The sequence below is a fragment of the Cibotium barometz genome, chromosome 49, assembly GCF_041138505.1.
Source record: "Cibotium barometz isolate CiBa-2024 chromosome 49, ASM4113850v1, whole genome shotgun sequence".
In the NCBI taxonomy this organism is placed as follows: domain Eukaryota; kingdom Viridiplantae; phylum Streptophyta; class Polypodiopsida; order Cyatheales; family Cibotiaceae; genus Cibotium; species Cibotium barometz.
This window is the reverse complement of record NC_141094.1, coordinates 1,633,287-1,653,130: the sequence shown is the minus strand read 5'-3', so window position 1 is coordinate 1,653,130 and position 19,844 is coordinate 1,633,287. Positions and strand designations below refer to the sequence as shown.

At 40.2% G+C, this 19,844-nt stretch overlaps 1 protein-coding gene across 3 annotated transcripts; it reads right to left on the bottom strand.

The window, feature by feature from the left end:
• Nucleotides 1-1,734: 1,734 nt before the first annotated feature.
• On the bottom strand, nt 1,735-5,839 carry LOC147610190 (calmodulin-binding protein 60 F-like). Of its 3 annotated transcripts, none has more exons than XM_086786354.1 (9): nt 5,481-5,839; nt 5,260-5,335; nt 5,064-5,113; nt 3,681-4,189; nt 3,223-3,383; nt 2,888-3,088; nt 2,644-2,749; nt 2,420-2,500; nt 1,735-2,328 (listed from the first exon to the last, which is right to left on the bottom strand). In XM_086786354.1, the coding sequence occupies exons 1-9, from the start codon at nt 5,657-5,659 to the stop codon at nt 1,967-1,969; spliced, it is 1,725 nt and encodes a 574-aa protein (XP_086642480.1). In that variant the 5' UTR covers nt 5,660-5,839; the 3' UTR covers nt 1,735-1,966. The 3 variants fall into 3 exon arrangements, with proteins under 3 accessions (XP_086642480.1, XP_086642481.1, XP_086642482.1); XM_086786355.1 differs by having other exon boundaries at nt 2,420-2,497; XM_086786356.1 differs by having other exon boundaries at nt 3,681-4,177; nt 5,481-5,783.
• Between the last annotated feature and the right edge of the window lie 14,005 nt (nt 5,840-19,844).

The following is a 19,844-nucleotide window of genomic DNA, read 5'->3' as shown; positions in this document are numbered from 1 at the left end:
TAATCTCCAGCTCTCTTTTACTCCATTTTTTATACCCCTTTTTATCCAAATATTTATCTGATGTCATTAGAGAATTTTTCCCATATTTTTTCACTATTTTATAGCTTAGTTTTAGGCATTTATCACTTTTGCTACAATCGTGTGCCTTCTGCTACTTGCCGACTGCCCTCCATGAGATGTATATAAGCATGGCCATTGTGCCTTCATATTTCATTCAATACTTTCAGTTCTTGGCTCAAATGTTGGATCTCTCTTGGCTATCTACTCTCTCGTGTGATCTCTATTTGCTTCCGCTTCATATTCACATATTCTCACAAGAGGTTCCAAAACGACTGTATTCTTATAGTGGTGGAGTAGTTTACCAAACAAACTCACTTGATCGCCTGCAAGTCAGATGCGGATGCACAGGAGGTGGCTCACTTGTTTATCGGAGAGATTTTCTGTTTTCATGGGATGCCAAAGAGGATTGTTTGTGATTGGGACTCGAAGTTCACAAGTGCTTGGAAGGCCCTCTTCTATATGGGTTAGGGACAAAGCTATAGTTGAGCATAGCTTTTCATCCTCAGACATATGGACAAACTAAGAGCATGAACAAGACAATAATTACTATGCATATCCTTGGCATTTTGGGGCCAAGAAAGGGGCTGCTACGGGGCGCTTTTCTTCTCAGTGTTTTCAATCACGAAAGGGAGGAGAAATCAGCCAGGCATCAGCATTTTTGCATCAGCCAGTAGGGCAGCAAGTTGGGGCGTCTTTGGGGGACTATCTGGGAGGCATAAAAGAGGGGCAAAGCAGGCCAGATCCATGAGCGTTTTTGCAACAGCAACAACACCCACCTTCAGCAGGGATTCAGGGTGCTTTCTCCAGTGTTTTCCTTGACAGTGTAGGTGCCCATCATCAGCCAGCATTCAGCCATCAAAAGGGAATAAAAACTGCAGCTTTGGGACGGCAAATCATCAAGTATCTCAGCGTTTTCATGTGCAGCATGACTTGTGCCTGATTTCAAGCATATAAGTCAAGCATTCAAGCATCCGGAGAAAGGTTCCTACTACTCCTGTAGTGGGTTAGGGGGGCCCTTGAGAGAGTTGGTTGGGACACTATGCGGTGTTCTCTCTTCTTCCCTCATCTTTGCAGTGTTCTAAGTGTGTTTGCTGAAGTGTTTCAAGTTCTTTGAAGTTCAGTTAAGCAAGTGTTAGCAGGCAAACTCTCAAGTGCTGAGTGTAGATCCAATTCCACTTCCATTGCATGTCACAGTGACAAAAGCACCTTAATGGGAATTATAATCCGGTCAATGTAATAACGAACAGATTAAATCAGCAATGGCTACATTCATGTTGGAATTATGCATCTCATGTGTGAGGTGGTGGTGGGAACACGGTCTCTTACTTGGTTATGATTTACCTTATTCAACACATTTAAGTGTGGAAGGTGAGTCGTGCAATCCTCGTGGAGACTATATAAATTCCCCTATTCCCCACATTTGCAATCATCCAAAACACTCAATTGGCTGCCCTTTGTAAACATCAAGCTTATACAAGATCAAGCATTGTTCTCTCTCTCTCACACACACACACACACACTCTCTCTCTCTCTCTCTCTCTCTCTCACACACACACACACGCGCGCGCGCACCTCTCTACTTAATTTTTGGGCAGGGATGAAAATTGACATATTTGGAAACTTCCGTGTTTCTAGTGATCTAACAACTGGAGCTTCAAGCTGACAAATCTGGTATACAAAAGTTTGAGAAAAGATAAATTTCACCCAGTCTAGAATGGCTAGAAAGAGCTTACAAAAACAGAGGATGGATGTCAATAGCATCCAAAGAAAATTCAATCTTGCTAACTTAAGCTAGGATACAAAGAAATAAACTTCCTCCTTAACTTATGCTTATGTTCCGGAAGACTTATGTAAGGGTCACTAAATATGATATCTTAAAAGGCCACTGTTTTGAGTGCATAAATGATCAGTCTAAAAGTTGGTGGTGGCTGGCGGCCTGTGCTTTGCGGATAAAAAGAGCACATCGTACCACTGCACGGATTCTGAGCCACCACCTGCCCACCCTTGGGCTTGGATCATCAAATGAGAAGAGCTCCATAGGGTACCCAAATTCCTCATTATCCTCATACTCCCACATCACATTTTTTACAACGCTGGCTATGTTGTGGGGACTCATGGCCTCCTTGTAAGCTATGCTACCAAACCCAACATCAACCCCTCCATGATGCTCTTCATAGGATGGCTGTACGTTTGAGTGCTGGCCCAAACAGCCCATGTCAAATTCGCTCCATGCGGCCATGGCATTACCATGCAAAGACTCATCAGATGCTGCAGCCACAGAAATGCATATTAGAGAGTTTTATGGCAGCTTGCTTCACCACTATGCCTTGCAGCTGGTTCCTCCACGCCATAGACATACCTTGTATAGCAGTTGGTTCCTCCACGCCATAGACTGTTACATCTGCAGATAGGCCTTCTACATCTTCCAATGGCACTGCTGCTACAACAAAATGGTAAATGACGTATCTTCAGTGCATGTTTTTCCAGAACAGAAGATTTTTGGATTCAATTCAGAATGATTGCTGCTACCCTAGAAGCATCTTTGATCTGTTTCAAGTGGAATATTTTAAGCAGGAATGTTACCAGTCATGAATGGCTCCTTTGCAGTTGTGAAGTCGTCTATTGTGTACTCGGTTACAGTCGTGTCCCAGTGGTCATAGGCACTCTTGACAAGGGCATCCATCTGCACCTGCAAAAAGTGGTTATGAGATATAACTGCTGAGCACCTGCTTGTTGCTTCTGATAGAGCACTTTAAGTCTCAGTAGGATGGGTTGTGTTTGTGTGAGAAGCATCTTTCTCGTGTATTAGGTTGTGTAGTCAATGTACCTTTTCCACTTCGTCTAGCACATCAAGGCCAACATAGTGACCCTTTGCAACTGCACCCACCGTTTGATAATTGTGGTTGAAGATCACCGTCTCATATGGAGGCTGGTTGACAGGGTAAATGTACATCTTACCACCAAAGACACAGTTTTCTGCATGTTCTATGGTATCTCGGTAGGCTTTTGCAGAGAGTTTTCCCAATATCTATAAAAACATTGCATTGAGGTGCATTTTCAACTGCCAAATATCAGCATATGCTCCGAGCAATGCAGCATCATGAAATCAAACTCAGTTTTGCATATGCTTTGATAAATACAATTAATAACTAGCATACTGACTTCTGTTAGAAGCTCTGGCTTTGTTTGATTGACGAAAAGAAAATCTTTAACCGTGTGGATGCCATGCTGCATCAACTTCCTGTGGTATGGACCATCTTTTCCAATATTTCTTAGACGCCACACGTGATCAGTGGAGGATGGTATATCATGCTTCATGTATGCTGTTAGGCAACGCGTTTAACGATGTTCTTAGTACATGGTTATGGAACCTCAGAAACAAAATTTCAATCTTACCACCATGACCTGTCCTGCATCCTCAAGGTTTCTTCAGTGTTAGGACACATTGATCCTTTTAAGGGATCTTAAAAACACAATTTACTCTCTCAAGAGCCTGTTTTGCACCCCTTCTGCATCTCACTCAGACTGTGTACACCCATCCTTTGACACATGCAATACTGTTGTTATTACTACATTTTGGCATTTTGATGAAGTTATGTGCAGTAGAATCAGAAAAATACCTCTGCCCCTGCTATCTTTCACAGCAAAGGCCTGCGACTTTCCTTCACGAATGCATGTCAGCCCACAATCATTGGTTTGAGCTACTCTCACTCCAAGTCTGAATTTCTTGGACCTGGTGCAGCTTGAATTGTCTGTAAAGTACAGCTGCCCTAGTGTGCCCACCCCTCCCCTCAAGTTTATCTTCAAATTGCCAACCACAAGTTGTCCCTTTCCTTCCCTGTCTTTTGCCACATGCTTTTCAAACTCGTCTGGAGTCCAGTCCTGTTCATCTGAGGTGTTAAAGTCTCCTGTTAAAGGCACAACTTCCAGTTTAGCTTCGGATTCTGGACCGGTGGTAACAGGCTGTCCTGTGTTTGCATCACGTAGTACCACCCGGACAGTATCACCGTGTTCACCTTCAAGTGTACTTCCTGTAAAAATTTCAGCCTTAGGATTTGTGATGAAGTGTAAATGGAGCTTTCTGGCTGGTAATCCTGTTATTTGGTTGGGCAGAACTCTGTCAGAGACACTGCAGAGAAAGAAACGATGTTATGTTAAGCCAGGCAGTAAGCTTAAGTATCACTTGAATCAAATCGAAAATCCACAAGCTGGACATCGGCATGAGGTAGCTAACATTAAGCTCCCACTGGTTGAAAATGCATTCAGAGTTTGAGGAATCAAGAAATGAAGTGCACGACCTAAATCCCTTGGTGATAAACACCCATTTTTAAAGGCTAATAAGACATTGAATTGACATAGTCATCCCACATGCTTATCCTAAGCACATTCTCATGAAGGTCAATTTACCTTCAATTAAAAGTTTCAGCATTGAAGGTTCCCAAGACTGGCTCTCTGTTCTTTAATCATACATGAAAAGCCCGGACCCTGGTCGGTCGTCTTTCTTAGATGATTCTGATTGATGATACTCTTTGAAGTTATGTGCATGCCACTAGAGGTAAGAGATGGCAGCTATAGGAAGGATTGCACTAGATGGGCAGTTTGGTGATTTCATTGGTGAGCATAATTTAGGAAGTGAGTAGTCTATGGATGAGATTGGGGCAGCAGCATGTTGCCTCTGGCAAGTATTTATTCACCAAATTACTAGTAGATTTGGTAGCAGGTGTTTTAGTATTCATGCCATAACCCATACTACTATACACATACTTGTGTGACAGGCACGGAAGCACAAAAAGGATACAAATCAACCTTTTATGGCATCTGGTGGATCTAAAATTTAGCTCTTTTTCACCACTGTGTGTAGCATAAAATACCATTATTATATCTGAAATTGAGGAATTATGCACCCTTGAATGGATATCAGCCAGTAAAGATGCATGAAAACGCATCATCTGAGCAGTCAACTAACAACTGCTTTCAAAACTGGAGCTCCCATCATCCATTACCTCAATTCAGATGCTTTTTTCGAGAATGCACGGTCGATTTCTTCTGCAACCTGTTGTAAATGTCAAACAAACTTCGTTGAAATAAAGCTTACAGTGAAATCTGAATTGAGGTGATGGAGAATGGGACCAGATAAGTTTGAACTTTACAGGAGGATTAATGAAACCAGCGAACGTCTTAATTTTAGAGGTAGCTCACCGCTGGGCGGATCAAGGTCTCAAAGTTGGTTCCTAGTCCACTGAGCAACTCCTTCTGAATTGCCTCCAGCACCGCACTGCCAACACGAAGGAAACTGGGTCTTGTAAAACTAGATATGTGTGTGTGTGTGTGTGTGAGAGAGAGAGAGAGAGAGAGAGATTTTTGCATTATCATCTTACAAGAGCCTATCATCTATGAGACAAAATTGAGAGAGATAGAACCTTGAAAGAAGTCGTGACTTCTTCCCTTCATTTTCACAGGCATGGCCTTTGCTGAAGACTCGCTTCTCTCCAGGATGCATTCTTGAACTGAGATGCTGTAAGCTCTCTCTCTCCCCCCCTCTCTCTCTCTCTGTGTGTGTGTGTCTCTCTCTCTCCCCCCCCCCCAACCAAACACACATACACAGCTCAAACTACTATCACGCACATGGGCGAATCTCTCTCTCTCTCTCCACACACACACACACACACACACACACACACAGGCCACAGCCTAAGAGCTTGTATGTCTGCTGCACTAACTGTGTGCACATAGGCCGCCTTCCCGTCTGCGCAGTCATTTCAAATGATTGATTGCCAGCGGGGTCGTGCTGCTCAGTCAAAGGTTTTGTTCTAGACTTTTTCATCACGTGCGAAGAAGTCCAACTACAACTCATTTTGATAAGATTGTCAGGTCACATAGGACTTGACTCAAATTTAGTTTGATAGGATTTGACTTCAAATTTAGTTTGATAGGATTTGACTTCAAATTTAGTTTGATAGCATTTATTCACAACAGCATCCCTACACATTTCCACCTTACTTCTTAGGATTTTAAAACTGCTTTACCCCATAGTTCCTAGCCATCTTGAAGTGCCTACAAAGTGGAATATTCCTAGAGTATTGCTGACGTGTTGTTTTGTGATTCGCTAAAAAATCCACTACTAATGCCAACGTGTTATTTTGTGATTCGCTATAAAAAGGATGAAAAATCAACAAAATCAAGAAGAGTTGAATGCCTTAATTTTATAAAGCAAGGGGTCAATGGTCATTACTGGGATTTTGTCACCAGTAGGTATCGTTTTGGCAAAAAGTTCATGGGATTTCAAACCACTATTCGAAAAAAAATATTTTTCCAAAAAGTGGAAAACCTTTATCTAAAAATTATGAAATTGTTCATAAAGGAAAATCTTGAAATCTTAAGGTTTTTGTTCTATAACTTCTCAAAATCTAGAGGTATTTGTACCTTCAAGTTTTAAATTTAAAAGTATTTTTCAAAATATGCAAGTGCAAACTACACTAAACTTGGATTTTTCAATGTTAGAGGATACTCTCTAAAAAATCACAAGTCCGTGATCAAGTAGATTCCATGGATTACTTTCCACTAGGTGTTAATGATCTTGCTCAATCTGATACGTGCACACACACACACACACACACACACACACACACACACAGAGGTAACATCGATGCATTTGTGAGTTTAAAGATATATATATGAGAGGAGAGAGAGCCATCTTTCAAGAAAATTTTGAAACTTTGCAATGGTTGATTAGCTATGTTATATTATTGTATTTTATGTGTCCCTTGAACTTTGAAGCTACCCTTTAAATCCTATCATTCAATGTTCATAAAAAAAATTATTTCTGAGAGGTTCAAATGGTTATAAAGGATCAAACCATAAATTAACTAGAGAGAGATTAGGCAAGAAAGCTAATGACAAAATAAACTAGTTCATTAAGCATAAATGGAATGCATACATTGGATGCCACTATATTGGCTAGAATAGGTGGTATGAGTAGATACAAAAGCCATGAGTTTTTAGATAGGATTTGATGAGATATCCATAGAAATAATATCTAGCTAAAAACATAATAAAGAGCATAAAACCTTCCCAAGTCCTACCTTGGCAACTCATAAAGTAGAAGCTTCACTAAATTTTACCAACCCATATCTAGCCTGGGTTCCTATGCTAGGTTGATGGTGAAAATGCTAACACCTCCCTCACCATTAACATGGCATGTTGATGTCAAAACGTAGTGTGACAATCCTGTTTATGATTGCCATGCTAGTGCCCGTAGGTCTTACCATAGAAATGGTTTACAATGATAGGTATGTTCACTAGAAAATGATTGCAAACATGCTTAACGAGAATGACACAAATGATGGGATTAGGCTAGGTTTGGTAGCTTGGAAAGCAAAGTAGTGAACATAATTGGTAGCCTCAGTTCAGCATTCGTCCCTCAGCATCAAGTCTTCACCTTCATTGAAATCATCTTCTACAAGCAAGGCCTTTTGAGCCTTCTTGTGAGAAAATAATCCATCTTGATGTGCCTAGCTTTGATGCAGAAGTTGCAAGTCTTGCTTTGAAGATCCCTTCTAGAAGCTCTTCTTCTTTGTTGTTATTGGTGTAGTAGGCAGCACCATCAATGATTGGTCCATGGAGCTTCTTCAAAATCTTTTTAAAAAAGAAAAGAAAAGATGCTTCAATGTATGCTAGCTTGGGAGATGGAAGAGGAGTGAGAGTGGTGATCACATTGGCACACTCCTCCTATGGTAAAACTCTTCATCAACAACATAGCTATCACAACTAAAGGTTTTTCAATCATTGCAAGTTGTGTTTGGATACTATTTATGGTGCGGAGATAAAAAGTTAAGGAGACTTTAGGCTTTATTTCTAGGAGTTGTGTTGAGATGAGAGGATAAGGAGACTTCGAGCTTCATTTTTAGCTCAAAAAATTGAATGAGCAAGCTAATCTTGGAAATGTTAGATTTAGTCCTAAACAGGGTGTGTAATGTGACTCATGCATTATATGATGTTATTTTCTCATCTACATGATGAACATAGTCATTGTGCAAACCCAATGTAATAGTGGATAAAACTCTCTTGTCCTCAGCTAACCAAAGCCGCCTTGGCTTCTTTAATGGTAGCTTGTAGGTCTATTCTCCTTATCTCTAACAACTCCCCAAAGCCAGCTTGAACTTGCCATCTATGGAAGTTTTTACCATTGAAATTGAAATTATCTTTGGATGCCATATTATGTTTGGGGAATCTTACCACTTTGCTTTGAATCCAAGGGAAGTGTCTAGATCCTTTACTATAAAAAATGATGGCTCAGTGTATTGATTTAAATGGACATCGTTTCCTAAATGAAAATATACCAAAATGATGATTAATGCTCAACCTTGATTTAATCAAATTTAACTATGTAATAATTTTGAGCAAAATTTAACAAAGAAGTAGCTCAGTAGCATAGACACACCAACTCCACAAGAGGTGGATTCATTAGTTGATGAAGAAGAGAAGCCTGTAACACCTCATAAGGGGCCATATCCTAAATTAGTGAAGCAACTTTTGCATAGGAAAGCTCCTTTGAAAATTACAAAAGAGCCATTAGCTATTCACAGATCCAAGAGAATAGAGGAATAGAAGAGGGCCTCTACTCAGAGATCCAAGAGAATAGAGGAAAAGAAGAGGACCTGTACTCACATTGTCAATATGGCCCTAGACCCCCTTTAGTGTGTGATGACCCTCCCATATGGGCAGGGATTTCACTCACGTAATTACAAAAATGTTGTGTGGCTAAGAGATAATGAAAGTAAAGGAGCCATCTAGTTTGGAGAAAGCATTAGCAAATCCAAATTTGAGGGGGGCCATTGAGTTAGAGTTTAACTTAATTTTAAGAAAACACACTTGGGATCTTCTGGATTATCCTATAAAACAGAAGGTTATTGGCACCAACAAGTGGGTTTAGAAGGCCAAGTACAAATCTAATGGTACATTGGGCAAGTGTCACATAGGCTGTAATGCATGTGAGACCGACGGCGGCAGACCGGATGGCCATGTCCGGGGTTCAGTGGGAGAGGACGCCCATGCGGAGTCATGGGCGGCCAGGCTAGTGTGGACGGCAGGCCACACACTATATAGCCTGGGGGATGAGGGGCAATCCTCATTCTTCCTCTATGGCTGGGTGGTGAGCCAGAGGCCTTCCCCTCTTGTGGTAACGCCCGCGGCGTTACGGATATGTAACACTGGTATCAGAGCGTGGTTCGATGGGATCGTCAGAATCCGCGCGTGACCGGGGGACCGAAGCCCACTCGGTCGATGGTTTTCGACCATTCGTCTCCTTATCCTTATCTTGAATGGAGGGTGTGGAGGGAGGCAGCCATGGAAGAATGGAAGGGAAGAATTCTCTCTCTCTCTCTCTCTCTCTCTCTCTCTCTCCCCGTCTCACACACAGCAAGTAGCATCGCAGGTAAGCAAAGCATCTCGTTTTGTTTTGTTTTTTTTTCTCTGCGTTGAATGGCTGCTGCGAAGGAATCGTTGAATTTGTTAAAAGTAACAAAATAGTGTCACTACTTGAGCCTAGAGAGTAGTGACTAGTTTGATTTAGTCACGTGATTGCCTGGTAAAAGTAATCCCTAAGGTGTGTATTACTTGGGATAAAGGGCCTAGCAGTGCTGCTAGCAGTACTCAATTTGGTTTATCTAGGAGTACTAATCTGAAGGATTAGCATACACCTAGATAATAATAGCAGATTTAGGATTGATTTGTAGAAATCAAAGGTAAATCTGAAGGGGTATAGTCTTGAGATGTAATGCTCAATGCCCTTAAAAAGTTGATCGAAGAGAAATATTCTTAAACTCACTAGCAGGGTTTTCTCTTCTTTTTATTGCCATGCGATGACATCCCACTGCTCGAGAGTTTGTGGTGATCTTTCGAGGGGGGAAAGAGTCTTTTTATATGTCACATCAATTGGTTTGGTGGTAATTTGATGGTATGGGACATCAAATTCTCACGGAATCGATTGTAGTCTTGGTGGAATGGGACGCCAAGGCTTGTGCATGTAACTTGACTCTTTGGCAGGTCTGTATGTATACTTGTCTGTAGTGATAAAGTGTGCAAGATAAAATTTGAACTTTGAAAATTACCAAATATAGCCATAAGTTGGGATAAAACCCAGTTATAGAGTTCGGAGAAGCTCTAGGTAGCAAGACCATGATGGTGTACTAGTGCTAACAGAGTGATTTAGTTCCGGAGTGATCTAGAGGTTAGCAGTAAGACTAGTTCCGGAGTGATCTAAATCTAGAGGTTAGCAGTAAGACTAGTTTGGTTGGACAGTTTCATGCATGGGGGATGCCCTATAGCATTTTGCAAGTGTAGTCTTGCCTATGTTCAACATAAGTGTGCGATTGTGAGCACATGTTAGTTGCTACCATATGAATTTGGGAAATATATTACTTTCCTACATAAGAAATTGTAATATTGCATGACCGGCTATTTTGCTTACAAAGTTCATGTGCGTGTAAACCCTATAAGTAGTATGACCCCTGGAAAATGAGTGGAGCATTTCTAGGATTTAATAAGGTTTTAAATGGCAATAGTGAGTAGTATCTCACTCCAGATGAGCCTGATTGTTGTTAGTATCGGATTCGACATATGTAGTGTACATAAACTCGGGCTGAGTTACGATAGGAGGCTAAGCCGGAGAGCTTAGTGGTAAATCCTACTGTATTTGGTGAGTTTTGACTTAACCGGAGTGTTAAGAAGTAAACTCAAAGTCTGGGGCTGAACCGGAGTGTTCCGAGGCAGACATATCTTTTGTTAAATCGGAGAATTTAGCAAAAGATGAGCTTGGGGTGAACCATGGTACCCAGGAAAAAAGCTCTTCACACTAAAATAGTGCACAATAATTTTAGGGTGATAAAAATCCATTGCAGGAATGTTTTACGACTTTCCATAGATGATAGATGAAGACCATGTACTTTACGGAGTTAAAGTACATAGGTGGTGACTTTGGCGCCACAGTTTTTGTAGGAAGTCACCAGTGGTGTGGTTAGGTCGGCCGAGACTCCACAAGACCTATGCACTAGTTTTTAAGTTGACCTCTATGATAAGGACGTCCAAAAATTCGTGTTGTAATACCAGAGATTGTACTGTAATGTGCAATGGAGGGGTCAATTTGTGTAGTCACTTCTTAGCAGCAAGTGACTTAAGCATCTTGTTATAGATGGTTGTATATGGTACTCCCACTCGGGGGAGGTACGCCATTGGGTACGGAGTTACTCACAGACTAGTATGGAGCTACTAGTGTGATGATAGTGGGTACGTAGTTACTCACTACTAATACATAGCTGCTAATAAAATTAAGATCCTCGAGTGAAAGATACTCTAGATCAACATTTTAAATTACCGAACCACAATCCATGAGTATCGAAGTACTCATAAATATGTTGATGTTGCTCAAATCGAGGGACCGATTTGTTCGATGGTATGGAACAAGCAAGGAGAATGGAGTAACTTAAAAGTTACACATCACTAGTCCTAGTGAGTTGTCGAGGTCATCCGTAGTTTGATGATCCCCTCTACCTATCAGATAACATTCAATTTTGCAAGCCCTGGTATTTAATCCGTAGTGATTATGAGTTTGGTGTGAGATATAGTTATGAAGTTCTTACAAGAGTACTCGTTTATTTGCTTGTCATTGGTTATAGCTTGGTAGAGATTGCCACCTGTGATGGGTAGGTAGCTTTGCCGCTATAATGAGGAGGCAGCAAATAATGTTCTCATAGTTATACTTCATACCAACACCAAACAGGGATAGGATGAAATTCCTAAGTTCATCATCACGAAGTACTGTGATGTTTGCATTTATATTGAATGTATGATGTAATGAGACATTGGGCTTATGTAATTACCATCGATTATCTAGCAACCTATGGCCTCGCAGCAAGCTTAGTCATTATCTGTGGATTGATAATGTGGTTATTAGTGGTTTGAAATTTTCTTGATAAATGGTACAACCCACCCAAATGATTCATAAGTGTGTAACCGCTTATGAAGGGTAATAATATGCAACAATGAAGCACTTTGTTACAAGTGTGAAACCACTGATCTGTTGCAAAGCAGTTTATCAATAGTACCACCATATGTGCGTAGACACTATACCACATCTTCGTTGCAAGATGTTTAGAAGTTTCTTGGAAGGACTCAAGAATATAACATATGATATTAAACACGGTCTAGATTTGTTCTTGGACCTATGACACTAGCGCGTAGTCTGCTTGAGAGTAGAGTTTTTGAGGACAAAAACCTTTCTTGAGGGAAAGGAGGGATATCCTCAAATACCACATAAACTCGAATAGTTGTGTGAGTCCAGACAATACTTGAAGGGATGTGTCTGGTAATAGCAACAAAGAGTTGTAAGTGATTGGATGTAACTCCAGACACCCGTAGTGGTGCAACAATCTTTATCAAACATCTCCACATACTATATGGTCTGCTGCATATATAGTATGGCATAAGAGATAGGAAGTTTGATTGTTATATTTGAAGGGAAATTTTCAAAACTTACATTTACTCTGAGTTGGAGTGGAGTTTAACCATCCGTAGATTGATGGTAGTTAGAAACTCAACAAGATTCTAGAGCATATACTTGTGCAAAGATGTTACTCTAAGAGAGAAAGTATCTCTCAACTTTGGAACTAATCCTTGTGATGCATGATTAGATTGACTCTAGTTTATTTCTCCTATGGCTGTAGAGATTTCCAAGGAGAAGTTTTAACAAGTTGGTGAAGCAACATGGTAGCGTAGTCTACAAATATCTAGTAGCATAGTCTAAGAACTTGCGCTACTAGAGTGCTCTCCAGTACATTAGCTTCTGTGCTAATGACATGATGCAAAATCAAGGCATGAAATTTGCCTTGGGGTTTTGGTTGAAATACCAAATCATGGCTTGTGTGAGCATGATCCTGTCTTTACAGAGGTCTGGCGTGCTGTATGCGTACGCACTTTGTCACAGCCGCGCCCACCTTCCTCGCCGGCACATAATGCTAGTCCGGAGAGACTGGCCGTAAGTGCGGCGGGTAGCGAGGCGAGAGTCAGTCTGGAGAGGCTAGCCGAGCCTTCGAAGTATAGTTTTGATAGTCCAAGTGCGGGTCATCCTGGGATTCAGAAGACCTATGCACTAGTAAAAAGACAGTTTTATTGGCCTAGTTTGTTTAAGAACGTCCAGACTTACATGCTGAAATGCAGTAAGTGTCAGGTCAATAAACATGAACGTCTTAAGGTGGAAGGACTACTCCATCCGCTGGAGATTCCTCAAGGGAAATGGGAAATCATTTCCATGGATTTCATTACCGGTTTACCTAAGACGAGTCGAGGGAATGACTCGGTGTGGGTGGTAGTGGACAGGTTAACTAAAATGGCAAAGTTTATCGCCACAAAGAAAACTGTAAAAATGCCAGAGTTGGCAAAACTCTTTATTGAACATCTCTACAAGCTATATGGCCTGCCCGCAGATATAGTGTCAGATAGAGATAGAAAGTTCAAAAGTCATTTTTGGAGGGAAATCTTCAAAAAGTTGGATACTACTCTGAGTATGAGTACGGCAGATCATCCGGAGTCTGATGGTCAAACTGAAAGAATTAACCAAATTCTAGAGGATATGTTGCATTCTTATGTAAGTAAGAAGCAATCAAATTGGAAAGAATATTTGCCCATATTGGAGTTTGCTTATAACAGCTCCAAGCATTCAGCGACGACTGGATTTACACCATTCATGTTAATGTATGGATTCCAGCCGAGATCTCCGATGGCTGTAGGCCTAGAAAAGGAGAAGATTCAATCTGTCAAGGATTTCCTTGAAGATATGAATGATATGCTCAAAGCTGCACGTGAGAGCATTCGTAGCGCACAGGATCGCGCTAAAACATTTGCCTATAAAGGACGCAGACAAGTGACCTTTGCAGAAGGTGACTTTGTATTTTTAAAGGTTCCTGCGCAGTCAGCAACCATGAAAACGGGAAAGTGTGATAAACTTTCTCCTAGATATTGCGGTCCTTTCAAGGTCCTTAAGAAGATTGGGGACGTAGCATATAAACTTGAGTTACCGGAGAGTTCTCAAGTCCATCCTGTCTTCTATGTCAGTAAACTGAAGAAATCAGTTCACGGGTTAGAGAACGCAGTTTCTCCCGAGATTTTGGTGGACTTGATAGAGCCACCAAAGATACCACATGAATCTGAAAAGATTCTATAGTATCGTGACAGACAAACCTGACATAAAGTGTACCAGGAGGTACTTGTTAAATGGACAGATAATGATGAGGAGGTGGCAACCTGGGAACGCCGTAGTGCAATTTCCAAAAGGTTTCCCCAGTTTGTTTTCGAGGACAAAAACTCTTCTTAAGGGGGGGGGTAATGTCACGTAGGATGTAATGCCTGTGGTGACCGACGGCAGACCGGATGGCCATGTCTGCCGGGGTTCAGTGGGAGAGGACGCCCATGCGGAGTCATGGGCGGCCAGGCTAGTGTGGACGGCAGGCCACACACTATATAGCCTAGGGGATGAGGGGCAATCCTCATTCTTCCTCTATGGCTGGGTGGTGAGCCAGAGGCCGTCCCCTCTTGTGGTAACGCCCGTAGCGGCGTTACGGATATGTAACAGCAAGGCTTATGGCAAAAGGTTTTGTACAGGACGTTGAAGGGTTTGATTTCACGAGACGTTTGCCCTGACAGCTAGATTCGCCACTATTCATACATAGTACTTGTGCCTTGGCCACTCATGAAAAGTGGCTAGCATTGCAAATGGATGTGGAGTTAGCATTGATGAGATCTAATGCAATGAGGGATAAAATAAGATAGTTAAAATGTAATTCTAAAATTTACAGATTTTGTTGGTTCTCAGAGAATTGTCGATTTCACTTGGCTTGAGTAAAATTGAGGCACAAGGCTTGATTTGAGATTAGATATGATAGTGGAATAGATTCCTATATAGTAAGAAACTGCTAAGATAAGAGATATGAGCAGATTTGCAAAGATGTGTAGTATAGATATAGTACAATTAGTGCAATAGTTAAAGAGATCAGGCAAGGGAATTTATCCTCCTCTAATACCAAGTGAGAAGTTCAATTATGGAGGATCAAATCATATATTAAAGATCATGTTAGAGGCACCATGAGAGAGAATTAGAGAGAGATTAGGTAAGAAAGTTAATAAACTACTTGATTAAGCATGATGCATTGGTGGATGCCACTATATTGGCTATAATATGTGGTGAGTAGATGCAAAAGCCACTTTTGATGTTTGTCCCATGGTAGTAACTTAGTGGTTAGAGTGTTAGACTTTCAATATGGATGTCTTTTGTTTAAAACCTCTTGGGGATACCCTTACTTAAGGTGTGTTTGCATGAAGATGGGCATGTAGTTTTGCTTGCACACATCTTGATGGTCCTTGCTTCATTAGCCTAGGCATCTTTCACCTTTGTGTTAATCTCACAACAAACTCAATGTGCAAGGCCGACCCATCAAATCTCAACATCTCAATTAGGGACTCAATTAGGGATGATGGCTACCAAAATTTCAAAGATCGCAACACGACTTGTGATGCCTAATCTCAAATCGTGTTCTGTGTAGTTTGTTAGGGCTACTAACTTGTTGGGTTTGTCCAAAGGCTTATTCATTTTGATTATAAAGTGGTAAATATTTCGAGTCATGTGTGTGGTGTGTATAGAGATGTGTGTGTGTGTGTGTGTGGTGTATATAGTTGCCCATTGAGGTGTGTGTGTGTGTGTGGTATATAGTTGCCCATTGAGGTGTGTGTGTGTGTGGTGTATATAGATGCTGTAAACTCTCTCTCTCTCTCTCTCTCTCTCTCTCTCTCTCTCCCCCCCAACCAAACACACATACACAGCTCAAACACACATACACATTGAGGTGTGTGTGTGTGGGCGAATCTCTCTCTCTCTCTCTCTCTCTCTCTCTCTCTCTCTCTCTCTCTCTCTCTCTCCACACACACACACACACACACACACACACATGCCACAACCTAAGAGCTTGTATGTGTGCTGCTGTAACAGTGTGCTCATAGGCCGCCTTCCTGTCTGCGCAGTCAAATGATTGACTGACAGTGGGGTCGTCTTGCTTAGTCAAAGGTTTTGTTCTGGAATTTTTCATCATGTGCAAAGAAGTCAAACTAATTTCGATAAGATTGCCAAGCCACATAGGACTTGAATCAAATTTAGTTTGATAGGATTTGACTTAAAATTTAGTTTGATAGGATTTTACTTAAAATTTATTTTGATAGAATTTAGTCACAAAAGCATCCCTACACATTTCCACCTTACTTCTTAGGATTTTACAACCGCTTTACCCCATAGTTGCTAGCCATCTTCAAGTGGAATATTCCTAGAATATTGCTCACATGTTATTCTCTGTGATTCGCTAAAAAGTCCACTAATATTGCCAATGTGTTATTTTGTGATTCGCTAAAAAGGATGAAAAATCAACAAAATCAAGAAGAATTGAATGCCTTAATTTAATAAGCAAGGGATCAATGGTTATTATTGGGATTTTGTTAGCAGGTATAGAAAACCCGCAAACCCTTACAACGCACTTGCAAAATTCATGATCTCACTTGCAAATTTTTATTTTGCAATTTTAAAAATTAAGAAAATTTTAAGCATTTTAGTTATATTATAGTGGAAAAACCTGTAAATATTGAAGAAAAACTTGTAAATTTTAAAATTGCAAGTTTTAAGATTTGAGAAGAAAAATATTCTCTGTGAACACTAGTATCGTTTTGGCATGAAGTTCATGGAATTTAAAAGTTCAACGCCCTCTCATGAAGAAAGTCCAAGATGTATAGTCTTAAGGAATCCATGATCAAGTAGATTCCATTGATTACTTTCAACTAGGTCTTAATGATAGAGAGAGAGAGAGAGAGAGAGAGAGAGAGAGAGAGAGAGAGAGAGAGAGAGAGAGAGAGAGAGAGAGAGAGAGAGAGAGAGAGAGAGAGGGGTAACATCTGTGAGTTTAAAGATATATATATGAGAGGAGAGAGCCATTTTTCAAGAAACTTTTAAAACTTTGCAACGATTGATTAGCTATGTTATATTATTGTATTTTAAGTGTCCCTTGAACTTTGAAGCTACCCTTTAAATCCTATCATTCCATGTTCATTAAAATTTTTGTTTCTGTGAGAAGTTCAAATGGTTATAAAGGATCAAACCATAAATTAAAATTCATATTAGAGTCACCATTAGTGATAAAGCTAGAGAGAGATTAAGCAAGAAAGCTAATGCCAAAATAAACTAGTTCACTAAGCATAAATGGAATGCATACATTGGATGCCACTATATTGGCTAGAATAGGTGGTGAGTAGATACAAAAGCCATGAGTTTTCTAGATAGGATTTGATGAGATATCCATAGAAATAATATCTAGCTAAAAACATAATAAAGAGCATAAAACTTCCCAAGTCCTACCTTGCCAACTCATAAAGTAGAAGCTTTACTAACTTTACTAACCTATATCTAGACTGGGTTCCCATGCTAGGTTGATGGTGAAAATGCTAACACCTCCCTCACCATTAACATGGCATGCTGATGTCAAAACCTAGTGTGGCAATGCTATTTATGATTGCCATGTTAGTGCCCATAGGTCTTACCATAGAAATGGTTTACAATGATAGGTATGTTCACTAGAAAATGATTACAAACATACTTAACTAGAAGGACACAAATGATGGAATAGGCTAGGTTTGGTAGCCTAGAAAGCAAAGTAGTGAACATAATTGGTAGCCTTAGTAGATGAGGCTCCCTCCCTCAGTATCAAGTCTTCGCCTTCAACAAGCAAGGCCTTTTGAGCCTTCTTGTGATAATCCGTCTTGATGTGCCTAGCTTTGATGTAGAAGTTGCAAGTCTTGCTTTGAAGATCCGTTCTAGAAGCTCTTCTTCTTTGTTATTGGTGTAGTAGGCAACGTTAACGATTGGTCCATGGAACTTCTTTAAAATCTTCTTCTTTTTAAGAAAAGATGCTTCAATATCTGCTAGCTTGGGAGATGGAAGAGGAGTGAGAGTGGTGATCACATTGGCACACTCCTCTTGTGGCAAAAACTCTTCAACATAGCTATCACAACTAAAGGTTTTTCAATTATTGCAAGTTGTGTTTGGTTACTTTTTATGGTGATGAGATGAGAAGTTAAAGAGACTTTGGGCTTTATTTCTAGGAGTTGTGTTGAGATGAGAGGATAAGGACACTTAGGGCTTCATTTCTAGCTCAAAAAATTGAATGAGCAAGGTAATCTTGGAAGTTTTAGATTAAGTACTAAACAAAGTTTTGTAATGCGACTCATGCATTATAAGATGTTGTTTTCTCATCTCTACATGATGAACATAGTCATTGTGAAAACCCAATGTAATAGTGGATAAAGCTCTCTCGTCCTCAGCTACCCAAGCCACCTTGGCTTCTTTAGTGGTAGCCTGTAGGTCTATTCTCCTTATCACTAATAACTCCCCAAAGTCTCTTTTTAATGAGCTTGAACTTGCCATCTATGGAAGTTTTTACCATTGAAATTGAAATCATCTTTTTAGATGCCATATTATGTCAGGGCAGTCTTACCACTTTGCTTTGTATCCAAGGGAAGTGTCTAGATCCTTTGCAATAAAAAATGATGGCTCAATGTAGTGATTTAAATGGAAATCCCTTCCTTAATGCAAATATACCAAAATTATGTGATTAATGCTAAAATCTTGATTTAATCAAATTTTAACTATGTAATAATTTTGAGCAAAATTCAATGAAGACGTAGCTTAGTAGCACATACACAAACATCAGTGAGAGTACCAACTCCACAAGAGGTGGATTCATTAGATGATGAAGAAGAGAAGCCTGTAACACCTTATAAGGGACCATATCCTAAATGGGTGAAGCATCTTTCGGATAGGAAAGCTCCTCTAAAAATTATAGAAGAGCCAATAGTTGTCCACAGATCCTAAATGGGTGAAGCATCTTTCGGATAGGAAAGCTCCTCTAAAAATTATAGAAGAGCCAATAGTTGTCCACAGATCCAAGAGAATAGAGGAGTACAAGCGGGCCTCTACTCACATTGTCAATATGACCTTGATGGTGTGGCTGAGATAATGAAAGTACAGGAGACATCTAGCTTGGAGGAAGCATTAGCAAATCCAAATTAGAGGGGGGCCATGGAGTCAGAGTTTGACTTAATTTTAAGAAACCACACTTGGGATCTTCTAGCTCATTCTATAAAACAAAAGGTTATTAGCACCAACAAGCGGGTTTAGAAGGCCAAGTACAAGTCTAATGGTACATTGGGCAAGGCTTGTGGTGGCGAAAGGTTTTATATAGGAGGTTGAAGGGTTTGATTGTGAGGAGACATTTGCCCTGATAGCTAGATTGGCCACTATTCATACATATTACTTGTGCCTTGGCCACTCATGAGTGAAAAGTGGCTAGCATTACAAATGGATGTGAAGTTAGCATTGATGAGGTCTAATGCAATGAGGGATAAAATAAGATATTTAAAATATAATTCTATCCTAAATGTTTAATTTTAAGCTTTAATTATACCAATCTCTGATAATTATGATGCTAATCATTATAAACATGTTAATAAAGTGATTAATTATACCAATCTCTGATAATTATGATGCTAATCATTATAAACATGTTAATAAAGTGATTAATGGGGGGAATATTTTGAGGGTACAATTGAATTGGTTAAGATGCAAATTGTACTGAGATTTTAACTATGAAGAGTGAGATCAATGTATTGAAGAGTTTCATACCCATAATGGAGCCAAAATATAC

Coding starts and splice junctions, on each gene's coding strand:
- LOC147610190 (XM_086786354.1), bottom strand. CDS start 5,659: ATGTGTGTTTGGTTGGGGGGGGGGGAGAGAGAGAGACACACACACACA. Junction 4,190..5,063: donor AAAAAAGCATCTGAATTGAG/GTAATGGATGAT, acceptor CTTTCTCTGCAG/TGTCTCTGACAGAGTTCTGC. Junction 2,750..2,887: donor TGCTAGACGAAGTGGAAAAG/GTACATTGACTA, acceptor CACTTTTTGCAG/GTGCAGATGGATGCCCTTGT.